Source organism: Zophobas morio, unplaced genomic scaffold (assembly GCF_036711695.1).
Source record: "Zophobas morio isolate AGI-343-1 ecotype UQ-CSIRO unplaced genomic scaffold, CSIRO_AGI_Zmor_V1 ptg000021l, whole genome shotgun sequence".
Lineage (NCBI taxonomy): Eukaryota > Metazoa > Arthropoda > Insecta > Coleoptera > Tenebrionidae > Zophobas > Zophobas morio.
Window position 1 is genome coordinate 9,169,936 of NW_026972126.1, and position 16,397 is coordinate 9,186,332.

The following is a 16,397-nucleotide window of genomic DNA, read 5'->3' on the forward strand; positions in this document are numbered from 1 at the left end:
TTTTTCTCATAGGTGGCAACATCAACTGTGGCGAAAATTTTATCAACAGGGCACCAAAATTTAAAAACATCACTATCTGGCAAGCGAAAACCAACAGATTTATTTACAAATTATATGCTTCGGAAAGACCTGCAACGACAAATTTGGCAACTTAATGAAAAAAAAACGAATATTTCATTGTAGATACTCTTTGGCATATACTAGGAAACAGTTGGAATTTGAAGGGGGGCGAACCACATCATACAAAATTCTTAAGTCAATGGGTTATAAACACAGGGAAGTAGATGGTCGCAAAATTCTATGTGAACAAAAACATATCGTTGCAGCCAAAATTACTTTTTTGAGAACATATTTACAGTCTCTAAATTCTTGTGAAAATTTGAATTTCGTGTATTTGGATGAAACATGGATCGATCAAAATGGTTCGTCCATTCGTCGCTGGGTGCACGATATTGATCTAAAAAGCAATCCCACCAAAATTAAAAGTGAAGGATCAAGGTTTACTATTCTCCACGCGGGTTGATCAACGGGGTTCTTGGATTTACAACCACCATGGATGGTTGTAACAATTTTTTAAATTAAAAAAATAACGATAGAGACTATCATAAAACGATGGACGGGACAATTTTTCAAAATTGGGTGGTTAATCAGTTCATTCCTGCTTTGGCAAAGTTGAACCAAAAATGTGTGGTGGTTTTAGACAATGCACCGTATCATTCGGTTCAGTTGGATAAACTACCCACTTTTTCTAGTAAAAAATGCGAAATGCAGGAGTGACTCTTTAAACATAGTGTTGAATTTGGCAAAAAAATTTCGAAGAAACAGTTGTGGAATGTAATTATACCCTTCAGAAACAATAGAAAAAAAAAAGAATTTGGTAGACGAGACATTAAGAGAAAGTGACCATGACGTTCTTAGATTACCTCTGTACCATTGTCAATATAATCCAATTGAAATGGCGTAGGGATTTTTTAACAACTATTACAAAAAGCATATAAATTCTCAACCTCCATTAAAAAATAGGGTGGACAATTTATGGCTTGATGCGCTTTCTAAATGTACTCCAAGCATGTGGCAAATTTTTGTAAACATTGTGAAAAACTTATTTTGGCAGATTGGGAAAAAAATATGGGAAATCTTTCGTATACCTCCTTTCATTATTTCGTTAGGTGAATCTGATTCAGAATCTGAATTTGAAATTGACGGTGATGATACAGATTTTCATAGCGAAATAATGGAAATGGAGTAAATTGTAGCTTGTCGGGGGGTGATATTTTTACGCATCTTTCGTTCTTAATTTACCAAGGTAGTATGTGAAAAACTACCTGACGTACAACAAAATAAGTATAATTTTAGTTAGATCATCCATGTTGTTACTTTGCACCAAATTTTAAGCATTTTTTTTTTTTGTAACTCTTCATGGACCTGGAGAAGGCGTATAGTAACGTTCTTATTAATAAGCGTTTGGAAGTACTTTGTAAAAGCAAATAAAGAGCACTTACGTAAGCATTAGTAATAGCTATATAGATAAATCATTCAATTTAAAGCCGGAAAAATGTTTCAGAAGAGCTAAACCCATCAAAGCACTAGAGCAAGGTTGTTGTCTTTTTTACCAACCCTTTTAGTAATCTTAGAAAAGTGTCAAAAGAAGTTGGAAGATATGGAAATGGGCTGTTCACAAAAATCGAAATTTCATTCCTAAGAAGAGTGGGCGAGCAGAACGAACTGATGATTGAGAATTAAAGATGAGATGCTAAATGTGGCATACGACAATAGTCGTATGTACAACCCCCATTCATATAAAAACAATGTTTAAGTGAAATTTTAGTGTTTGTTCCTTACATATGAAATAAACACTTACAAAAAGCCGAATAACTATTTTAAATAGCGTAAAGTTTCATGCTTTCTAAGAAATAAATACCGTTAACTTGGTCATTGCTACTGAAAACTGAAAGTATCGGCAACAATGTTTATATTTCTGGCATATTTTTTAACCTTTAATTTAATAAAACATAATCTAACGAAAAAAGTTCAGGGAATTTTTATTCTTCTGCATGGAATACCAACAAACTCACTAGATTTTTATGGCCAACCCTACTATATAAAGATCGTGAACGGATAATAATTTGTTTTTTGCGTTTTTGCAGAAATATGTAAATAGCAACGCTTTGATTTCCGTATCAACGGAACACTGCAATCTACGATCCTTATTACGATTGACAGTTAAATCAAATTTTTTTGAAAAAATATCTACGAATGAACACTAAATTACAAAAAATCTTGTATGTTATGCGAGGCAAAAGTGTCTTTTATTACTTGACGGCTAACGCCTCGATGGGCAATTTCACGTCGCGTAGTAAAATGTAGCATTTTTGCCTCTTATTGTATAAATAGCTATTTAACGATACAAATGTGTTTTTGGTATCACAACCGCGGCCTACCTCACTTTGAAATTTATTTAACCACTCACTATAGCACCGACAAAAGACATGGTATTGTGGTTGAAGATAGTGCGCGAAAAGCCCACATCGACTGCGTCATTTTACAAAATAATGCATTCAGTCAGTGGTTCTGGTATTTATTTGTTGTGACTATTGTTGGTTTATTAGTTACACTTCCAGAGTGTCTGAAGAGGCAGCATATCCTTTGTACAAAAAGTATGTGGGTAGAATACATAAAATATTTTTCCTAAAGAAAAAAATTTAATATCGGTTTAAACTAGTCACACACGTAAGGGTACCGCGTATCTACTGTTTTTCCCAAACTTCAACAAATATAGCCGCCAAACTTATTTACTTAAAGAGATAACTCTTCTTTCAGGTTTAACGTTCAATCGGTTTTTGGTTTTAGCCACAATGTTGTCCCAAATCGTTCTTTTCGTGTGTATTTTTTACTCAGGTATGTATGTAATTGTTTTTTTTTAATCATAACAGTTATGTATATTTTAGCAAATTCGGCCAATTTAACATGTTACCAGTGTGACCCAAAATCCCCCGGAAGTTGTGAATCACCAGATAAAAACAATATCGCGACCACCATTTGCACGGGAAATGTTACAACCACCAACAATACAGACGAAATGCCAATGACTAAAACGATAAAAGATATGAGTCTCAATTCCACAGAACCTCTTTTTTGTTTTTATCTGTACTTTGACGCAGGTAATGTTTTTCAATATGTATAAATCAAAATTTAAAAGCTTCGTAGGAGTTACAGAGCACACTGGATACTACAGAGGTTGTTCTACAAGCGAAGGAAGTGCACAATTTTGCACAGCTTTGAGAATGACAGTGGAAAAAAGAGAAATTAACGGTAAAATGATTGATTGCAAAACGTGTAGCAATAACGCGTGCAATGTTGCAAATTTGGATTTGGAAGGAATAACTTCAACAAAAATAACTCCACAAGGAAAATCTTTTCTCGGTGATACTACAAATACCAAGGGTGGTGTAATTGGAACTACAGTTTCGAGATGTGTTATGTTCCTCACCGTCATCGTCACACTTTGTGCCGTATATTGCTGAATTGTGTCGTGACTGTTACTTTTCCAATAAGTTCTAAAACCAAAATAAAAGAATCAGGTGATATATTTATTTTTATTTTTATTTTTAGGTGTCGGTCTTACTATCTAGAAGTATTTGGCTAAAGATATGTTACCCATTAATTTTGACAAATACTACATTATGTATCAGACAAATAAAACTTCTAAACTTAGTTTCAGTTACACTATTAACTTGAATATCGTATCAAGAGTGGATTCCTTTAGAAGTCTGGGAATAATAAGTATAACGTTTTATTCCAAACTTAACGTTCCTCACAGATTGGTAATATCTGCAGAAACGTTTAAATCTCTTGAGTTTATCACAATAAGGTCTTTGAGTGCTTTCAATTGTATGGACTCCTTTAGCTCAATTTTCAATTCAGTGCAAAATATACACGTATTTTCTCAAATTTTTAACACTCAAAGTAGACGCTATTTATCTACCTAGAAGGTCTTTTAATCAAATTTGGATACAACGACTTATAAGGACTAGAAGTATCAGAGCTTCTCTATATTTCCTTGACACTGACATTCAGAAATACAAAAAATGGTTTGTCTCTATTTTTTTGAACTGACTGCTCAAAAAATCTTACTTTTCAAGGGAGGTCTTCGAATTTCAAGATCTGAATCCGTCGGTCATGGTAGAGGTGACGGTCTTGTTCGTTCAGACTTCACCAAATAAATGCTATGGAAATTTCAACAAGCCACCTAAAAAGTTTCACAAATTTGTGAACAATTTTGAAACTTTAAATATAGATCTTAAAAATGTTAAAAAAAGTTCGAAAAAAATCTTTAAATTTTAAAAACAAATTTACAAATTTTGGAAAAGCTTTTAAAATTTTAAGAAGGATCTTAACCATCTTGGAAAAATCGTAAAAAATTTAAAAAAATCTTAAAAAAGTCCATTATTGATGAAGTATTTTGAAATAATTTGATTTTTTTAGGTCAAGAAGTATACTGAGAAACGTCTTTATAAACAAATTAATAAAGATTATGATAAAATTTTGGAAAAGATTTTAAATCATTAAAAAAGTTCCTCAAACAATTCATTCTTTGTAAGGGATTTTTAAAGTGAATCTTAGAAAAGGTTCTTCAAAATTAAAAAACTGTAATCCTGGAAATGCCATGAGTGATTTTGAATATCTCTTAGAACAATCTTGAAGATTTTGAAAAAATCTTGAAAAACGTTGATAATTTAAAAATGAATTTTCAAAATGCTCAAAGAGCTCACAAAAATCTTTTAAAAAATGTCGGATTAAAAAAAAATGTCGAAATTTTCAACATCGTTAAATTTGTAAAAATTATCTTGATATTCTTGCAGAATTTTGAAAATTTCAGACGGGGTCTTGCAAAATTTTAAAAATGTCTTCAAAAAATTTTGAAAATCTTACATCTTAAAAAATGATAATTGAAAAAAAATTTCCAAAATATTGTTTTTTTATTTCAAGATGAATCCAAAAACATCTTTAAATGAAAAAATTGGTCTAAAGAGTTTAGACAGTACTTCCCTCGCTGTCGGAAACGTGACGACTGCATATCTATTATGTTTTTTTTTCGCAGTAGATTTCATTTTTTTTTGAGTCACCCGGTATATGCAAATTCAAAAAATATGAATGGAATGATAAATTACAAGTACAGACTCATCATATTTTGTGTATTCTAGATAGGATTTATTCGGCAAACTTTTGAGCTGACGTCATCAGTTTTTTGTAGAAGATAACCAAATATATTTTGACTAAAAATTTATTATGCTCTTTATAACCTTAAAACATTTGCAAGATTTCAATTCCTGATTAAATCAATAAAATACATTTACCCATTCATTAATTTTTTTGGGTCACCCTGTATATGCAAATCCAAGAACTATGAATGGAATGATAAATCACAAGAAAAGAGTCATCATATTTTGTACATTTTAGATAGGATTTATTTAGCAAAATTTTGTGGTGACGTCATAAATTTTTTAGAGGGGATGAGCAAATACATTTTGATCAAAAACTTACCATGCTTATGATAACTTTGAAACACCTTCAAGATTTCAAAGCATTCGGTTTTGTAGTTCCTGAGTAAATCAATAAAATAAATTTACGCATTCATTAAATTTTTGAGTCATCCTGTATATGCAAATCAAAAAAATATGAATGGAGTGATAAATTACAAGTACAGACTCATCATATTTTGTACAGAAAAATTCAAATTAGGAAACAACATTTTGACATTTAATTTGGAATCTACAAAATCGAATGCGTTCAAATGTTGCAGATGTTTTAAGGTGATAAAGAACAAATAAATTTTTAGTCAAAATATATTTGCTTATCTCCTCCAAAAAATCGATGACGTCAGCTCAAAAGTTTGGCGAATAAATCCTATCTAAAATGTACAAAATATGATGAGTCTGTACTTGTAATTTATCATTCCATTAATATTTTTTTAATTTGCATATACAGGGTGACTCAAAAAATTATAATTGTATTTCAGAAGCGAGGGAAGTTCTGTCGAAACGACTTTCGACCATTTTTTTTAGAAAGTTCTTGAAAAATTTTATGAAAGATATTTAAATCTTCAAATAAGATCTTCTAAAAATTTTTTTGGAAAAAATCTATAAAGTGAATCTTAAAAAGGCTCTTTAAAATTAAAAAAGTCAAATCCTGAAAATTTCAAGAAAAATCTTTAAAGTTTCAAAAACAATGTTCAAGATTTTGAAAACACTTGGAAAATTTAAATATGGATTCCGGAAAACTTTTTTTTCTTCTTTTAACAAATCTTGAATTTTTAATCTTCAAAGGATATTGACAATCTTGAAAAAATCTTGGAATTCTCAGAAGGAATTTTGAAAATCTTAACAAAAAATTGAAAAAACTTTAAGAATTAAAAAAAATTGTTACTTCTTAAAAAAACTTTAATTATTTATTGAAAAATTCTGAAAATATTGAAATTTTTTGTATATATCAAAAAGGGACTAGAAAAACACCTTAAAAATAAAAGTAAACATATTTTTATATACAGAGTCATCAAAATTGATTGAGAAAGTTGGTACTCCCTGCTTTTGTCGTGAAGTTTGTCAACCTTATGACAGATTTGTTTAAGGTTATATGGCAATGAATTCAGTGGCGTGACAAGAGAACTGGGGGTTGATTGTCGAACTCACCTGAATCAGTTGCTAATAGGAAAGTTACCTTCTTGCAAAGTTGCGAAGGGTTTTAACGTTTGTACGAATCGCCTTGGTCGATGCGCACCCTATACCTTATTGCTACTTGCATCTTTGAGAACAAATTCCAGAAATGAGTGGATCTAAAATTCGAAACTTCAAATCTGACAACTAATATTTTTTACCAAAAAAAAAATCGAAAAAAGACGCCACTGAGTTTTGAAATTTGAAACTTGAAACTTCAAATCTGACAGCTAATATTTTTATACAACTTAATAAACCAAATTATTCAAGTTCAGGTTTACCAACTCTCTCAATCAATTTTGATGACTCTGTACTTCTTAAAAAAACATTCGAACATGTTTTAAAATAATTAAAAATTCTTCAAAATTATCTACACAAATTTTCAAAATTTTTGAAATGAGTCTACAAAAAGTCCTCCAAATTAAAAAATTGAAAAAATCCTAGACAATTTCAAGAATGTTGACAACAAATATTTGAAATTTCTATAGAGATCTTGGAAATCTTAAACCAATACATCTCAACCATCTTAAAGTTTTTGAAGAAAATTTTGAAGAACGTAAATATGGATCTAGAAATGGTTTTAAGAAAGCTTTGAACAAAATTTTTCAAAAAATCTTTTGAAGATCGTGGCTTTTTAAAGAAAAATATCGAAACTGGAAAAAAGTTTTAAATCTTGAAATTTTCAGAAAGGATTTTGAACTTCACAAATCCTGAACATTTTTGAGAAATCTTACAAAATCTTGAAAAAACTTTGGTTATTGAAGGATCTTGAAAATATTACAAACATTTTTTGAAATTTCAAAATGGATCTTAAAATTTTTTCTTGATTCGCTTATTTGAATTTGTTAAATATTCGTACATTACAACTTACTTATTTATAACAAGATAATACAGCCCTTAAAATTATACTTAAGACGGATATACAAGCATATATTACTTTACTGTTTTTAATATTTTTGTTGTGCATTCTCAAGAAAAATCAACTTTAGAACGTTTTCAGAACTCAGTTCTAATACTCGAACCCGCGCCTAATATTTTATTTTTGGCTCAAGATAAGTGTTTTTAACAAACATTATGTAACAAACAATTTGTTGTGGATCAATACGGGACCCTAATTATGCGTAGGTACAGATAAGACAAAGGGCTGGCATTTGATCGTCATACACTGATAAGTCGTATAGACATATACTAATGTATTCATATTTAGCAAAAAATATATCCGGGTGTGCTTCATGTACCCACCTCTTTATCACTACATAGGTATTCCACATAAACATATCAGTTTGTTCGCCCCTTTCAAACCTTCAACAAGCATGAATTTTCTAATTTTCATCATTTTGAGCTCTTTTGCATGTGGTGAGTACCACTACATAATTTTACTGCTTTTTGTAAGAATGCATAATGAAGACCATTATTTTAGTTTTTTCAAGTAAGACTTGTTATGAATGTAAACCTGAAGACAGTGGCAAGTGTTTGTCCCCAGATCAGAACAATATCACGACTGTAAATTGTGCAGAGAAATTACAACAAGTAATTACATCTACACAACAATCTTCAGAGTATCAGTGCTTCACTGTCCTTACAGCAAATGGCAAGTTATTGCATGTGAGTAAGCAAAGAAAGTTATTGTGTGATTTTTAGGAACTCAGAGAGGATGTGCTGATCCGAGTTCAGATGTTTGTAGTCATCTGAAGACTTATAAGTATAATCAAACGAATATTCTCAATTGCATGTCCTGTTTAAATGACAATTGCAATACTGGAAACCTAGCAATTAAAGCTACTGAAAATACAAATAATAATGATGGTAATGGTGTTACAGGACATTCCGTATCCATAAGCGTATTCCTCTTAAATATGGTATTTTTGGCATGTATTTTTTTGAATCAATTTTAGCCACTTGGTAGTGAGTTATAAATATATTTAAGTGACGTTTTATAAGCTTTTGCTGCACTAACTTGTAATGGAAACACTTATATAATAAAAAGAAATTTAGAAAAAGGAGATTGTTTTTCCCAATTTTTGGATTGCACTTAACTAATTCTAACATATTTAAACATTAATTAATTATTGAATTAATTTTTTTCACATTTTTGTTATTGTATAGAATTTTTGTAAAAATTAACATCAGGAATTGAACAGAATATAATTCTAAAATTCGCGTTATGAATCTTTTGAATCTTTTTGTGCCCTGAAAATTCAGCATAAGGATTGTTTACACAGATATACATTTTTCTTTTCTCAGTAGGTGCCATCAAAATTTAGTCATTTTAGTAAAAATTTAGATATCCATTTTTATATTTTATTTATTTAGAACAAAAGCAATAACAATTGTTAAAATCATGACAACTGACGATGACGTCTCCTTTGAAGAGTTGCACAAGTCTTCATCACAAATATAGCAATTAACATCTTCTAAGTCTGCAAACTTGTCACAAAATTGCTGAGATTGATTTGTCAGAATACATTGTTTCCTCACCAACAAACCACCAGCTAAGATTTTTTTTTTAAGAATTTGTTAATATAAGAACTTACCTATTTACAAATTGTCGTTTCAGCTGCAATGCATTTTGTGTCGGCTTGTTTGCCATATCTTGTATTACATTTTTCTATCTCAATCGGCGAATCACATTTTGATAAACAGAAATAACACATCTGAGAGCTAAAAACTTCACTTTTGGTTAGTTATTAATAAAAATAAAAATTCACGTATTTACCATTCACAAGAAGACATAAAAAAGTTATTAGAAACAAGACTCCTAGCTGACGGCTCTGTAAAAGTTTTTTAAATTATACACTTTCGAGAATAGACACCCAAAGAAGAAAATTCACATATTCTTCAGTTCAAAGACAAAAACATCATTACAAATGGAATTTCTTTTGAAATAAATTTTGCTAGTAGATGTACACAACTATACACAAACAATGTTTTTACCTTATCTTTGAATTTCATTTTTCATTTGTGGTAGAATTAAAACATGACATGCCAAATTCTCATATTGTCAAATCACTTCGAAATTTTCCAAAACAGACCAACACTTTCAGAAACAGATGTTACCTTCAGAAATACACACTTATCATTATGTTTAAATTATCTTATCTTGTTCAAAGTAAGTGTACAAGATATACAGCCATCGAAATACTTTTTGCTATGTTATATTTGTCGTCGCCATAATTTTTATTTTTTGGAATTGTTGCTAGGTAAAATTCAAAAAATAAGTGAAAATTGTTAGCTACTTGTTAAAATATTAATATTTGACAAAATCTAATTACAAGCAAGAATTTATTATTTTTACTTCCCGAGCGTAAGCAAAGGAAGTATTGTAATCGAGTCCGTCGGCCGACTCTCTACTTTTACGTTTTCTCTATCTTTCATGACCCCTAGAAGACGAAGAAATAGGTCTCCCATTTCCGTCTGTCTGTCCGTCTGTCCGTCTGTCCGTCCGTCTGTCCGTCCGTCTGTCCGTCCGTCTGTCCGTCTGCCGTCCCGGATTTTTATTAGACAGATGATCTCCGAAAGTAATCGACCGATTGTTGTGAAATTTTGTACTTATATTAAGAATATCATATAGATGGTAAAACGCTAACCAAAATTTGTCTAACCATCCCCACCACTAATGCGATGACGTCACTTCAAAATTGTACATAGTAAATGGGTTTTCAATTGTGTAAAATAACATAGTCCTACACATGTAGTTTACAACTCTGAATCGACTTTTCACCCGAAACGTCCAGATTTTTGGAAAAAAAATCAAAATTATGAAACAACATTTTGAAATTTAATTTTTAATCTGCTAACCAGAATGCTTTGGAATGTTGCAGATGTTTTAAGGCTATAAAGAGCATCATAAATCTTTAGTCAAAAAATATTTGCTTATCCCCTCCAAAAACTTGATGACGTCAGCTCAAAAGTTTGTGGAATAAATCATATCTAAAATGTACAAAATATGATGAGTCTGTACTTGTGATCTATCACTCCATTCATATTTTTTGGATTTGCATATACAGGGTGACTCAAAAAAATTAATGAATGCATAAATATATTTTATTGACTTAATCAGGAACTACAAAACCGAATGCTCTGAAATCTTGCAGATGTTTTAAGGTCATAAAGAGCATAATAAATGTTTAGTCAAAATATATTTGCTTATCCCCTCCAAAAACTTGATGACGTCAGCTCGAAAATTTGCCGAATAAATCATATCTAAAATGTACAAAATATGATCAGTCTGTACTTGTGATCTATCACTCCATTCATATTTTTTGGATTTGCATATACAGGGTGATTCAAGAAAATAAATTAAAGCGTACATTTATTTTACTGATTTACTCAGGAACTACAAAACCGAATGCTTCGAAATCTTGAAAATATTTTAAAATTATCATAAGCATGGTAAATTTTTGATCAAAATGTATTTGGTCGTCCCCCCTAAAAAATTTATGACGTCACCACAAAATTTTGCTGAATAAATCCTATCTAAAATGTACAAAATATGGTGAGTCTCTTCTTGTGATTTATCATTCCATTCAAATTTTTTCGATTTGCATATACAGGGTGACTCAAAAAAATTAATGAATGCGTAAATTTATTTTATTGATTTAATCAGGAACTACAAAACCGAATGCTTTGAAATCTTGCAGATGTTTTAAGGTTATAAAGAGCATAATAAATTTTTAGTCAAAATATATTTGGTTATCTTCTACAAAAAACTGATGACGTCAGCTCAAAAGTTTGCCGAATAAATCATATCTAAAATGTACAAAATATGATGAGCCTGTACTTGTCATTTATCACTCCATTCATATTTTTTGGATTTGCATATACAGAGTGACTCAAAAAAATTAATGAATGCGTAAATATATTTTATTGATTTAATCAGGAACTCCAAAACCGAATGCTCTGACATCTTGCAGATGTTTTAAGGTTATAAAGAGCATAATAAATGTTTAGTCAAAATATATTTGCTTATCCCCTCCAAAAACTTGATGACGTCAGCTCGAAAATTTGCCGAATAAATCATATCTAAAATGTACAAAATATGATCAGTCTGTACTTGTGATCTATCACTCCATTCATATTTTTTGGATTTGCATATACAGGGTGATTCAAGAAAATAAATTAAAGCGTAAATTTATTTTACTGATTTACTCAGGAACTACAAAACCGAATGCTTCGAAATCTTGAAAATATTTTAAAATTATCATAAGCATGGTAAATTTTTGATCAAAATGTATTTGGTCGTCCCCCCTAAAAAATTTATGACGTCACCACAAAATTTTGCTGAATAAATCCTATCTAAAATGTACAAAATATGGTGAGTCTCTTCTTGTGATTTATCATTCCATTCAAATTTTTTCGATTTGCATATACAGGGTGACTCAAAAAAATTAATGAATGCGTAAATTTATTTTATTGATTTAATCAGGAACTACAAAACCGAATGCTTTGAAATCTTGCAGATGTTTTAAGGTTATAAAGAGCATAATAAATTTTTAGTCAAAATATATTTGGTTATCTTCTACAAAAAACTGATGACGTCAGCTCAAAAGTTTGCCGAATAAATCGTATCTAAAATGTACAAAATATGATGAGTCTGTACTTGTGATTTATCATTCCATTCATATTTTTGGATTTGCATATGCAGGGTGACTCAAAAAAATTAATGAAGGCGTGAATTTATTTTATTTTATCGATTTAATCAGGAATTACAAAACCGAATGCTTTGAAATCTTGGGAATATTTTAAAGTTATTATAAGCATGGTAAACTTTTGTTCAAAATGTATTTGTTCATCCCTCCTAAAAAAATTGATGACGTCACCCTTAAATTTTGCTGAATAAATCCTATCTAAAATGCAAAAAATATGATGAGTTTGTACTTGTTTTTTATCATTCCATTCATATTTTTTAGATTTTCTTAAGAGGTGGTTCAAAAAAATTAATGAAGTCAATTTATTTTATTGATTAAATTAAAGGCAACACTTATTAGTATTACACCCCAACCAACCCAATTTGGTAGACACAAAATTTGTTAAAGGAAAAACTCGGTTGAAACATAAGGGTAGCACGCTTATTTACATCGACTGTAACATTACAGACCTGCATTTGTTTTATGTGCTCACTTGGTTCCGCGAATGTGAAATAGACATGTTTATAATCAACCAATTGTGAATTTCACCGTCAAGAATTAAAATAAAACCCAATGTTTTATATAATAAGCGGAAGTCGAAGCAATAAAACCGATGGTCGTTTTGTTTACAGTTTCTCTGTTTGACTCTCACGTATGCTGTTACGCCTGTCATCTTAAATTAAGAATGTTTATACACACACGATTTTCAGTTGCCTCTGATACGTACACGTGAGTAAATTGTTTCGTTATTTTATCGATTATTACAAATTAATATTCAAAACGACCCAATTCATTTTCCCGAAAATTTGAGAATATAATAATTTTATTCTTAGTATTACACTACATCTATCCCAACTGATATACGTGTCCTTGCAAAAATGTTGATGACGTCATCACAATTTTTTTTTAAATTCCCACTACAAAAATGTAATGAGAAAAAAAACACAATAGGCATGCAGTCGTCAAGTTTCCGACAGCGAGGGAAGTACTGTCTAAACTCTTTAGACCAATTTTTTTTTTTAAGGAAAGTCACCTCTCGTTGGCTATGATATCATTTATTTCACTATCTAACGTTTATAAAAAATCAGTAAATTCTCTTAGATAAATTTTTGCACAAAAAGAAGTTGTATAGCCAGAATAATATTTTTATTTAATAATAAAATTTTACTACGTAAAAATTATCCCATAAAACCATAAATTACGGATTCTCGATAGAAACTTGTCGGGCGACAAACGGTGAACAGGGGTCGATTTGTATTATTTTGAAACGAATTTTGATTGAGATGTCTGTAAGCGTCACGTAGAGTAATACAATAACGTATGTAACAAAAGTTTTGGGAAAAAATTAACACTGTAACAAAAACTTAAAACAAAATTTAACTGAATTTTCAAACAGAAGAAGTAACGTGCATATTTTCTTATGACTATGATTACATTATACAGCGTGTTATTGAAAGGTACGTACAAAATAAAATCGGCAATTGGTATCGAAGTATGGGTGCTAAAAGTTAAAAAAAGTTCAGGTAAAAGTGTTTTCCTTTTAAAGATAAAAATTATTTAAATTTATGTCCAAATTCGTTGATAAAAAAATTACTTCTCGTTTCTATAGCGACATTTAGTCTTAACAAAAGTTTTATTGTTACAGTTGCTAGGATTTACTGAAATAAATTAATTTTACCTATTTATCTTTCAGTAGCGTCTAAAAAGGTTGGATAAGGAAGGGTTAATTTTCCCCTTATAATTTTGATAACACAAAATAAGATTTTCAGACTTCTTAGACTTTACGAAGAACTGTCAATTTTGTTGTACGTACCTTTCAATAACACCCTGTATTACAAACAGGGGTCCGTGCTGAATTGTCGACTTAATCTTTTTGTATACTTTCCTATCTTATCTTTAACGGCTGCCTTCTCCTATTAAATATTCGTGGTCGACCACTTTTTTGCAAATTAACACTGGTATTCCTTCCTCGCATTCTTTTATAGTCCGATAAATAGTTGTTTTTGAAATATTTTAATTTTCAAAAATGGTTACAATTTCACGTTTGGCATTTGGCCAACCAACTCATATATTGCTTTTCGTAATTCGATTTTGTAAGCCATGCTTTAAGAGTACAATGACATTTGTAATACAAAATAGAAAAGAGTAGAGCCTACTATATTTCATAGTTGCAAAGTTAACTTGATATACTTAGTTATGATCAATTATAAATAAACTGGTAAATATCCTGATGACGTTCAAAAATACCTGAGTTATTGCGCCCGAAATTGTTACTTGGGACACCCGATATTTTTATGAGAAGCCAGTTTTTACTTTACAAAATTTTGTGATGACGTCAATCATCATTTTTGCAAGAACACGTATTTCAACTTAGGTTGATGCAGTAATACTATTAATAACGTATTATATCCCCCCCCCCCAAAAAATTTTGGGAAAAATACAGTGAGCCGTTCTTGATTAAATCATCATATTTTGTACAATTTAGATAGGAATTATTCGGCAAAATTTTGACATGACGTCATCAGTTTTTTGGGGGATAAAGAGATATATTTTGGTTAAAAATCTACCATACCTGCAATAACTTCAAAACGTCTGCAAGATTTCAAGGCATTCGGTTTTGCAAATTCTTAATTTAATCAATAAAATAAATTGAGTCATTAATTATTTCTTTTGCATCACCCTGTATAAGCAAATCGAAAACATGTGAATGCAAATGTAGTAATTTCAAAAGTGTGCGGTTTACTTATATATTATTGAACGATAAAAAAAAGCAAAATAAGAATGAGAAACGATACTGCAAACAAAAATCAGACGGCAACTCTTTGTGCAGGTGGCTGCTTGGATGCAAGTCGTAAATTATTGAAACGTGTCAACAAACGGTTAGTCGAAGAAGAAATCGTATTTTTGTAATAACCAAATTAAATATGCTTGCACATTTTAGGTAGGATTTATCCGGCAAAATTTTGAGATGACGTCATCAATTTTTGGGGATGATAAACAAATACATTTTGATTAAAAATTTACCATCCTTACAACAACTTCAAAACGTCTGCAATATTTCCAAGTATTCAGTTTTGTAATTCTTGATTTAATCAATAAAATACATTGACTCAGTCATTAATTTTTTGAGACACCCTGTATAACCGAACCTAAAAAAATTAATGCAGTGATAAATCACAAGTATCCACTCATCATATCTTGCACATTTAAGATAGGATTTATTCAGCAATATTTTAAGGTGACGTCATCATTTTTAGGGGCGATGAGCAAAACCATTTTGATCAAAAATTTACCATGCTAATGATAACTTTAAAACGTCTCCAAGATTTCAAAGCATTCGGTTTTGCAGTTCCTGATCAAACCAATAAAATAAATTCACGCATTCAATAATAATTGTTTTGAGTCACTTTGTGTAAGCAAATCCAAAAAATATTAATGGATTGATAAGTCACAAGTAAAAACTCGTCATATTTTGCGCATTTTAGTTGGGATTTATTCAGCAAAATTTTGAGCTGACGTAATCAATTTTGTGGATAACTATTTTGGATATTTTGACTAAACATTTATTATGCTTTACATAACTTTAAAACATCTGGAAGATGTCAAGGCATTCGGGGGGCACAAATTTTGTTTTTTCAATTTAACGTCAAACTTGGCATTTGTTGGAAGTCGGTGTGCAACATTCGACAGTAACTTGCATGGATGCCAACTAAAGCTGTCAACTGTGTAACTAAATTTATTTTGATGATTTTTTAAAATAAGGATGTTAAATTTCCTTAGTAGAAAAATAATATTAAAAAACTTGTTTTAGAGGGTGCAGTCATTTTTTGTAAAAACTCGCCGCAAACAGCTCGTTTACAAACTTGAACTCGTGTGATAATAATGGAACTTATAAAACATGTTTTTTAATACACTATTTAAATAAACCGTAAACATGTTATTAAAAATACAACACACAAATATAGTAGCATGATACAGTATAAACTTTTAAGATTTTAAAATCTGGAAATCGTCGTCAACAAAGCAGGTTAAACAGCAAAATTTTGTTGGAGAATTT

The 16,397-nt window shown here is 30.4% G+C and overlaps 1 protein-coding gene and 2 long non-coding RNA genes across 3 annotated transcripts; 2 read left to right on the forward strand and 1 right to left on the reverse strand.

Moving 5' to 3' along the window:
* Positions 1-2,410: 2,410 nt before the first annotated feature.
* LOC135132167 (uncharacterized) lies at positions 2,411-3,587 on the forward strand. Its single transcript, XM_064060148.1, has 4 exons — positions 2,411-2,657; positions 2,821-2,898; positions 2,949-3,161; positions 3,208-3,587. Exons 1-4 carry the CDS (start codon positions 2,411-2,413, stop codon positions 3,522-3,524), a joined length of 855 nt encoding a protein of 284 aa, XP_063916218.1. The 3' UTR covers positions 3,525-3,587.
* A 3,953-nt stretch (positions 3,588-7,540) lies between these two features.
* LOC135132792 (uncharacterized) lies at positions 7,541-8,713 on the forward strand. Its single transcript, XR_010281091.1, has 3 exons — positions 7,541-8,069; positions 8,134-8,304; positions 8,355-8,713. It is a non-coding gene; the product is annotated as an uncharacterized LOC135132792 (long non-coding RNA).
* Positions 8,714-9,000: 287 nt separating this feature from the next.
* On the reverse strand, positions 9,001-9,866 carry LOC135131568 (uncharacterized). Its single transcript, XR_010280922.1, has 4 exons — positions 9,648-9,866; positions 9,430-9,484; positions 9,256-9,381; positions 9,001-9,205 (listed from the first exon to the last, which is right to left on the reverse strand). It is a non-coding gene; the product is annotated as an uncharacterized LOC135131568 (long non-coding RNA).
* Positions 9,867-16,397: the final 6,531 nt, after the last annotated feature.

Bases quoted from the DNA above. Each gene is read 5' to 3' on its own strand.
- LOC135132167 (XM_064060148.1), top strand. From the start codon at position 2,411: ATGTGTTTTTGGTATCACAACCGCGGCCTACCTCACTTTGAAATTTAT. The intron at 2,899-2,948 runs GTATGTATGTAA...TGTATATTTTAG, and splicing joins CGTGTGTATTTTTTACTCAG to CAAATTCGGCCAATTTAACA. The intron at 3,162-3,207 runs GTAATGTTTTTC...AAAGCTTCGTAG, and splicing joins TTATCTGTACTTTGACGCAG to GAGTTACAGAGCACACTGGA.